We start from the raw sequence: 9725 nt of genomic DNA, 5'->3' as shown, positions 1-9725 counted from the left end.
CGTGTGTACAGGCATAATGTGATGCATCAAGACTGGATGGTTGTATTGCATACAAAAGATAGACGTGGCAAAAAATAATAGTTACACACTAATGCAAAGCCAATTATTACAAGACATTGTGGCCTGATTGGTAAAGCATAAAACACAAATACTTATATCTTTAAATATTTTCAAAATTCAAAATTTATAGGAATAGCAAACATAGCCTCCATATTGTCATAAGCTGCCAAGATTATCTAATTTCATGCAGAAGCTTTAATTTGTGATATGGGTTGAAATCTTTGTGATGATTATAAATGGCTTTCAATGCCTTCAGTTCAAGTTTCTAATATTCTAAAGACAGCAAGAGAAAGAGAGGTATATTTGTTTAAAAAGATGGGACATATCATTTCTCATAACAAAATATATTACAATGCAAAAGAAATGAAATTATGGATTGGCTGGAGCATGCATATATAGATGTGAGATAAACTAAGTTGTGGTAAACAGGACACATTCAACAAGTGATGCAGGTAAGTTATGAACATTTATAACAGCATTATACCGGCAAGCGCAGAGATACTTGGAAATTCTTTCTAACCTTTTTGAGGCCACAGGAACAGATCAGTTTGCTAACATATTTCTGATTGTATGCTCATCTTTCTAACAAGTTGTCACTGTACGCTACTGGAAACTTGGAAAATTTCATAGTGTGTCAAAAACTAAGTAGCAAATTTTGGCTCTATACTAATCTAGCACAAAATAAGAATGTACATGCATTTGGGGTAATATGAGAATATGTACCAAAAAAAAAAAATTACCTCACCAAATCAATCATGAATGAGTACATTTCCCTGAAATTGGTAGAGCTGAAAATACTGAAAGCAAGAAAGTCTCTATATTTCCCGTGACAGGGTTTTTCAAGCACTGAAATGAATTGAGTATGGGTATGTACAAGTGGAGCTAGTAATGTTACTTCACCCTTGGAGGAAAAATCTAAACTCTGAATATCTGTAACTAGCCTATACTACTAGCACATTATCAAGCTTTGAATATATCTGTTACTAGCCTATTATACTAGCACATCGTCAAACTTGGTGCTAGCAACAAAATGCCCTGTTTATTTATCAGACCAAGTAGCTGGACACAGAGCTTCTCTCTCAGAAAATGAGAAACCATGGATTTAGGTCACATAATGAATGCACAGTCAGAGAGGTATTGATGCTGAAGGGGCATATTTTCTGGTCGAGACTGGAATATATACATATGCAAGCTGTCCAGTTATATCAAAGCACAAAATGTTACAAAGGGGAAAGTCACAAAACAATTCGTTGCATTTCTTTTCTACTTCTTTAAAGGCAAAGTACAGTCTCGAGCAAGTAGCAGAAGGCTCTCAGTACCCATTTCCATTGTGACTCTATGGATGATCCATAATATGAACTCCATTGCCTAAATGGCCCTTTAAAACTTTAAAAGCCAGCCCAATTCCACACAGTATGACTTATTCTATTTCCCTCTTTACCAGGACTTATGAACAGACGGATTTGCATATATGTATGACACTTTCACTTACCAAACAAAGGATTTTCCTTGAAAAGGGCAAAATTCTACAACTGTGCCAGAAAAGCATTATGCAAATGTGTTACTTAGAAAGGCACAAGTACAAGCAAACTCTGGGCAGTGCAAAACAAGCATGCTGGAAAAAGAAAACATATGGGGGAATACCTACCACTCTGATAAGATAAATCATATATATATATATATATATATATATATATATATATATATATACATATACATAAAGAGAGCGTGTGTGTGTGTATATATATGTGTGTGTATATATACATATATGATATACATAGATAAATAGGTATAGATATATAAATAATATAGAAATAAATAGATACATACAGATATGATGTAAAAGTGCACAGATTCTGTATGTCTGCACATTTGCATTTCTGCCTATTAAGATTTGCATATATTGTTGCGGCACAGTAAAGGCAAGCTGAATCCCCAGAGGTATATTGGTACATAAATCCACGAAGTTTTGACAAAACAAAGGTCAGTGACCTTTCCAGCAGTGAGCAGTGTGGGGGTGTGTGTGTGTGTCTGTGTGTGTTTGTGTGTGTGTCTGTGTGTACATCCAAGCTTATATCAGTATTAACAGTATATTGCAACAGTCCCCAGGAATAGGATGCAGTTGTCCCCACTGCTGATAAAAATTCATTCTTAAATGTTTTCAATACTAATACATATAAAAGAACAACAAGATCCCTTACATGCCAAACAAACATCTCCATATCAGCCAGCTAGACATGAAAAAAAAAATGAATTTAAAAAAGATGAAATTTACTTGCACACTAATATCTCTGAATATTGAATGCATTTAAACAGAAAGATGTAAATAGCACAGTATGCCACATAACAAGGGCCTTTCTGAAATATATGATTATTCTGTAATTATTGCAGTAACAAGGACCTTTCTAAAATATATCATTCTTTAATAATTGCAAAATACACAACAACCTGCTAAATAAAACTGCCATCTAGACGTGTGTAAAAAAAAAAAAAAAAAGTCCATGACTATGAGAAAATGTTCTAAAAAGATAAGCTAGAATGATCGATTCCGTTTCTCCTGTGGAAAATGTGCATGCAGTCATTAGCTACAAGATTACAGTGCCACTGGGCCACAGTACATTCATATCTACTCCTGCTAACCAGGGCGGCCTGGCTGACCCCATCTCTGGCAATTCACATTTCAATGAATCCTCGGCTCAGCGCACACACGGTTGGTGAATGCAGCACGCAGACTGGAAGAAATACACACAGGAGACACACACACACACACACATATACACACACAAGAGAGACATTCTGTCATATCTAATCCATATACACAGACACACACACAATGTACCCACACGCAAACACATTTATACACACCTAAAAGATATAACACAAAAATAAACTCATACCCACATACACAATGTCACCCACAAACACACACACTAACACATATAGGAAGATACAATGCTGATTACAGTTACACTGATCTTCGGCACTGTCAAACAACTAATGAAAATCAACCCACATATTCAATATTACAATCACTATACAAGTAATGGGGACCAACACAAAATCAACTGAATGTCCCCAATGAAAGTCCCTGATGACAAGATGATATGCACGCCCCCCCCCCCCCCCATCCCCACCTCCCCCCCCCCCCATCATCATATTGATTTTGTCCAAAAGCTCAGCTTTAAAGAACACATTTTAAGCAATCAAAGCTCTGTATACATATCCTATGATAAAATGAATCAAATGCAGCAAAATTGATCCTTAATTCTGATATCATTTTGAAGACTAGCAGAAAGTTGGATACTTTCTAGACTTTGCAGCCTTTTCTCTACATTCACTGTGTGCTGACCATCTTCTAAGTCACACTCCGAATGAGACGGAGCGGCCGCCCACCGACTGCAAAATCTGACAAGACCACAGTTCTGTCAGCTGCTGATCACTGATGTCTGCATTACACAAAACACTCAAAATGATTAGGGTGCCTCAAACCTGTCGGGAATGAGGGACTTTGCTTTTTCACGCAATCTAAGAATATTTTCTGCCCACAACATATCAACACTCTGCATCAAAGCAGACCATTTTATCTGTGGACCCATCACATTCTCCTTGTGCTTAGGGAAGCAATGAAAGCCGGATAACACAGGCAAGACTAAAGAATGCTATCTTGTGTTAAATGTGGCTTCCAGCCCATTTCCATGTGACATAATTGTACAGTACTTAGACCAAGGGACATGGCCAAGCGTTATGAGAGAGATGTCAAAAATGAAGAAGTTTGGTGAAGAACACAGGATAAAAAGAACCAGCCGTTACACCAAAAACAACAAACAAAATGAAACTAGAATATTGTATAGAGAATCTATGAGAGTTTCCAACGTTTCCTTTTCTATCTTTGTTTGCTTGTTTGTTTGTTTGTTTGTTTGTTTGTTTGTTTAACTAAATCAATGACAATGTGCCTTAAACATGCATCTCAATCTCTTGCATGGATATCATTGCCTGTAATTGTCAAGCCTCTGCATGCACAAAGAACTACACACTTATACCCTCAATATGTGATCCTCTGGCTATTCATTGACAGGGACACCAGGTACTCTTTCTTCAATTAGTTCTCTGATCAGGTGGTGAATGTGTTGTTGTTGTATTGTTTGTTTTGTTGTTGTTGCTATTGGTTTGTTGTTTGTGTTGTTATCGTTTTTTGTTTGTTTGTTTGTTGCAGAACCTGTGTGTGTGTGCCATTCAAGTGATCACATTGGAAACCATTCTAGTAAAGTATTCAATCTAATTCTTCAAAAATGAAGATGGAAGACTATTAATAAAGTTGTTTTCAGAATACTCTAAAGCTTAACGCATCAGTGTCAATGAATGTCATAAAAACATAATAGCAGTATAAAGAAACTTGATCACTTCAATCACTGTCAGTATTCAAGTCATGTGGTTTTCTCCACTTCCATGTACCAGAACATCTGTTGGTGCTCGAGTATCTCATGATTCATTTTCGGCATAAGTCACTTATCTCTTGCAGCCCACTTATTTCAAATGGCAAGGCCCAATTGTTTGGGGGGGGGGGGCTGTTTTGCTTGTTTGTTTGTTGTTGGTTTTTAACCACACACAAGAACACAACTGCCGGTCATTTTTGCTAAATTCAAACCACTTCCAAGGGTCACAGCAGAAGGCCCCTGGCCAGTACTGTAAAAGTGGATATTTTTGCGTGACTAATTTTTCAGCACATGGCCGTGTAAGAAGACTTTCGCATGTTTTTAATTCCGCGGAATCAGGACATCAAGTACTGGAACATATGGCACGCAAAAATATTCGCAAGCTTTTATTTTCGCGCTAGCTTCTGGTTGCGCGAAATGCGCAAAAATTTCAACACCGCGAAAATTTCCACTGTTGCAGTATCCAAAAGAGTGTGCCTCTGCCATAAGTGGGCACTGGCAAATCATACAAACCATGGATGGGTATTACAGAGAGAAAAAGGACAAAAGAGTTAATTGGGTCAAGAAGGAAAATAAAAGAGAAAGGAGATGAAATGAAATAGAGAGATTTGAAATAAGGGAAAAGAAGAGATGACAAGAGAATAGACAGGAGAGCAAAAGAAGAAAAAAGAAAAGAAAGAATAAGGGAAAGACAGTTGACTGTAGACAGACAGAAAGGTAGGGCGCATCACCTTACAGGCTAAATATCCCAGTGGACCAATTTGTACCCCGAGTTCCCGATGGAAAACCACATTGCTCACGACTACAAATTGAACAGGGAGCTCCGTCTGCTATCACATTCACTACCTCTCTCGCACCTCACTAGTACATTTCCTCATTAGGAGCAGTTTGAAAGACACTATTCATATACGTAGTAAAAAGAATCTGGTGCTACCACCACAGCCCCTAAATAGGGGGAAAACCAAAATTCACAGAGTAATACATGGTTATACGTCACTGGAGCACCCTTTCACACCGACAAAAAGAGGGTGTGGTTGTAGAGTATCCTCCATAGAGATCACTACCACAATGCAGATTTCTCAAAACCAGACTTCAACCCTCCCTCTCTTAACCCGTTGAGGACAGGCTGATTTTTGCTACAACCCACAGTTCTCATAGACACTTGGCGGAGTATACTCGCGACTCATCCTCAATGGGCTTTAAAAAAAAAAGATCCCCCATATCAACTAATGCGGAGGAAATATATTCAATACAAGCAACTTTAGCACAGCTACGATGACTCCGTCACAGCAGTCTCACATTATCAAAATGTGAATGGGGTTTTAAAAAAAAGGGACCAACCATTGCCCCCCTGGTGAGGCAGGGGCTGGATCTCATCTCTCCTTGTCTAACTTACCTGAAAGAATCCTGGCATTGGGCCACCAGGCATCCCGTCCGCCCCCTGGGGGAGCTGCCCCATGACGGAGTTCGGGCCTGCCGCACTCTGCAGAACAGCACGACAGAAGAGCAGAGAGGAAAGGAGGAGGAAGAGGAGGAGGAGGAGGAGGAGAGGATAGGAGCAGAAGAGATGGAGTGTGATATCAGGATGATAAAAGAAGATAATGAGATGGAGATGTGGATGATGATAACAAGAAAGAAGAAACGAACAAGTCGGGAGGAACACATCATGAAGAAGGGTTCAAGACGGGAATGGTGAGAAAGTGAAGAAGGAAAGATGAGAGGAAGGTTGGGAGATAGTATGCAGGAATGATACAGTGAGATAAGAACATCGGGCACAGAGGAAGGGGGTGAAACAAGTGGAAGCAGTTGGTGGTAGCAGAAAAGAAGGCAAAGTCCACAGACAAGCGAGGTGAAAGTGGAGTTTTGAGAAACACCGGGACAAATAGAATAGCAGGTAAGAATGAGAAGGGAGGGCATACATTGGGCGATTCAAGGTGACAAGATGAAGTTTGAGGATAGGATGAATTCAGAAAAATTCAGGTAGAAAGGGAAGCAACGAAAAGGAAAAATAAGACAAGAATAGTCATTATTCATGATTATCAACATACATAATATACATATGACAACCAGACAATCAAAATAAATTCATTGCAAATACAACCAATATTGACGATGACAGAATATTGAATGTGCACTTACAAATATGGGCAGATGGACAAATTTTTAATCAAGGTACAAAGATTGAAAAGGGAGATTTTGTTTGCAGAATATGATGACAGAAAGAGGGCACAACAAAAGGGCAAACACAAGGAGTAATGAAGAGAAAGAAGTGGTATTAGGAGTAGGCAGAGGAACAACAACAACCGTTTGAAGAAGGTGTCATATGAACCACATGATGATCAGAAAGAAGCGCAGTGCCAAACAAGATATAGACAAATTGGAGGGAATAGGATGGCAGGGGCAAGAAATTGGGTGTAAATAGTTAGAGGGGGATGGGAGAGAGAAGGAGAAGAAGAAGAAGAAGCAAAGAGAAAAAAAATTGAAGACACAAAATACATTAGTCAATGTAGCTGGAAGGCATTGTATCAAAATTGCAGGCTGTACTTTTCCGGAATGTAGAGGGAGTTCAGTGTGTCATGGGCAATATACCTTTGGTACCACATTGAATTTGGACACCCCTTTCTGGTCTGAGTGCCCTACATGGTAGTGGCATACAAATCACCTTTTTTTCCATTACTATAAAAACCAATTTCTTCTCCCACATCTATTCAAAACAAAAATAGTAAAGTCATTCAGAGATTTTTTTCAAACATCTACATGAAAGGCATGATAACCATTTGCACCGACAGTATTGTGCCCAAAATACACACTTCTAGCATGGAAAAAAGGGAAAGTTAATACTTTTCATTTTACATTTCAATGTTGTGATGTCCAGAAGAGCACATGAACTTCACAATGACTTTCCATTTCACATTGTACTAAGGCAAATCTTCTAATCATTTACATCTGTCACTCCATCATGAGCTCTTTCCCTTCATTCCGTGACATATTTCATTCATATGACGATTCTCTCTTTCTGTCTGTCTTTCTCTTATATCTTTCTCTTATATATATATCTCTCTCCTTTCTTTCTCTATCTTTCTTCCTCTATACATCTGTCTTGAGATACATCTCAGATATCTACCAATGTCTCTCTCTACCTCTCTTTTCCTCTATATCTGTCTGTAGATATATCTATCTTAGATATCTATCTCAGATATCTATCGGTGTCTCTCTTATCTATCTTCCTCTATATATTTGTCTATAGATATCTCTATTTTAGAGCTCTATCAAAGTCTCTCTCTCTATCTCTCTCTCTTCCTCTTATATGTCTATATATCTATCTTAGATATCTATCAATGTATCTCTCTCTCTCTTCCTCTTCATATCTGTCTATAGATATATCTATCTTTGATATCTCACAATGTTTCTATCTCTCTCTCTCTACCCCTATATATCTGTCTACAGATATCTATCTCAGATATCTACTTATGTCTATCTCTATACATATAAATCTCTCACTCCTCTCGATTTTCATACAAACCTACTTCACACTTTGAAGGCATATGTCACACTCTCTCAAAGACACTCAATCAAGAATTTTAAAGGAGAGATTCATCTACCCCATCTACCCATCCAACTATCTATCTACCCTCTTATCTCCACCTCAGCTCTCTTCCTCCACACACAACCTGACTCCCAAAGTTCCGAGGTATAGTAGGTTATGATCTTGGGGGCTTTCAATGGAAAAAAAAGATGAGAGAGAAGAGGACAATATTTCGCTCCTCAGCTGGTCCCTACCAGGAAAGAACTCTGTCTGCGATTCAATTTATCCAGCCTTGGTTGCCTTGATCAATATGCCTGTGGACATGGAGACTGGTGATCACCACTTCTCGCACTAGCTGGCAACACCACACTCTCCCTACAGAATGTTAGGAGAAAGGGTACACTACACCACACTCTCACCACAGACTGGTAGTAGAAAGAGTACTAGTATATCAAAACCAATGAGGCCCTGTGAAGCTTTTCTAGGCATAAATGGAATTTTTAGACAAAAAAAAAATGATTAAATGTAATGTGGGAAAAGAATGCCCTGCTTGAATTGTAATTCAACATACATTGTACTTCATTCAGCTTTCTCAGCCTTTCTGTTTTAGTACAAATGAAACCAGTTGTGAACTGACACAATTTTGCAGGGATACTTGTAGCGCATGATCACAGAAATCCTTTCTTGAGCAAACACAACACGGTCAGCACGGACTTCTTTCATTGAAAGTACAGCATTGTGACAGATCGTCCAGGGTTCTCCAAAAGTCTCACACACAAGAGCTATATAGTTCTGGCTTTAATCATATGAAATCACCAAGTTCGTGGTTCGTTGACATTCACTTATTCACTGTGACTTAACGTCCTGCACTTCCGCTCGCGTGCACAAATTCAACCTCATTCTGGAAGAACTTCAATGTCAGTTCGATACTACTACAATACGTATTTTGTTATCGCCGCTGCTGCAGGCCAGCTCAATGCCAGCGTTTTCACATTTCAAATGTCAGGCAATTGAAACTGAAACAGAAATGTCATGTCAGACTTTTTTGCTTCATACATCGATAATTCTTCCCTGAACACTGGTACTCACAGTGAATATCAATACTTGACATTCACAAAGAGCACGCTACAAAAAATCTGACCATCTCTATTTCTACAGAATATATGGACATGAAAAATGGCTGGTGACAACATGGTTTAGTTTTTCAATCCCCATTCTATACCACAATAAATTTTCGTCAATGCTCTCACCCCAGCCAAGCAAAGACTAATAATCACCATTCAAGTTCCATATACACTAGAGTATAAAGGTGTTCTGCCATCTTTACAGCACAAAGAAAACATTATTTCTTTTTTTTTTTGGGGGGGGGGGGGGGGAGAGGGGTCGATAATCTCTGGAAAGATATCAACAAAAAAGTTGAATAATCAATCTACATTAATTGTAATTATGTACTGCTTCCCTTAAAATACCCATATAAAATAATATTTGCACTTTGTACAAACGGCTATGCTAAATGAATAATGATAGCAACAATCATAATTTTCATCATAATCATCATTATCACCATCATTATCATCAGCACCCCACAGATGAAAGTAAAACAGAATGTACAATGGTGTTTTCTCCCTTCAGTAAATCTTCTGACAGCTGCCCAAAGAGTGGCGACAAATCACTAGGAAGAGTTTAATAAAGAAAACATACAGTTT

At 38.4% G+C, this 9725-nt stretch overlaps 1 protein-coding gene across 1 annotated transcript in view; it reads right to left on the bottom strand.

Moving 5' to 3' along the window:
- LOC139733540 (single-stranded DNA-binding protein 3-like) overlaps positions 1 to 9725 on the bottom strand; it is a 175873-nt gene that overhangs the window by 112747 nt on the left and 53401 nt on the right. The window contains exon 5 of the mRNA XM_071644347.1: positions 5890 to 5976. Coding sequence (XP_071500448.1) covers positions 5890 to 5976 — 87 coding nt within the window. The remainder of the gene's footprint in view (positions 1 to 5889; positions 5977 to 9725) is intronic.

Source organism: Diadema antillarum, unplaced genomic scaffold (genome assembly GCF_040938485.1).
Source record: "Diadema antillarum isolate AM-2024a unplaced genomic scaffold, OU_Dant_1.0 seq00000481_RagTag, whole genome shotgun sequence".
In the NCBI taxonomy this organism is placed as follows: Eukaryota; Metazoa; Echinodermata; class Echinoidea; order Diadematoida; family Diadematidae; genus Diadema; species Diadema antillarum.
The sequence above is the reverse complement of the archived record's forward strand: the minus strand, read 5'-3'. Positions and strand labels throughout refer to the sequence as shown.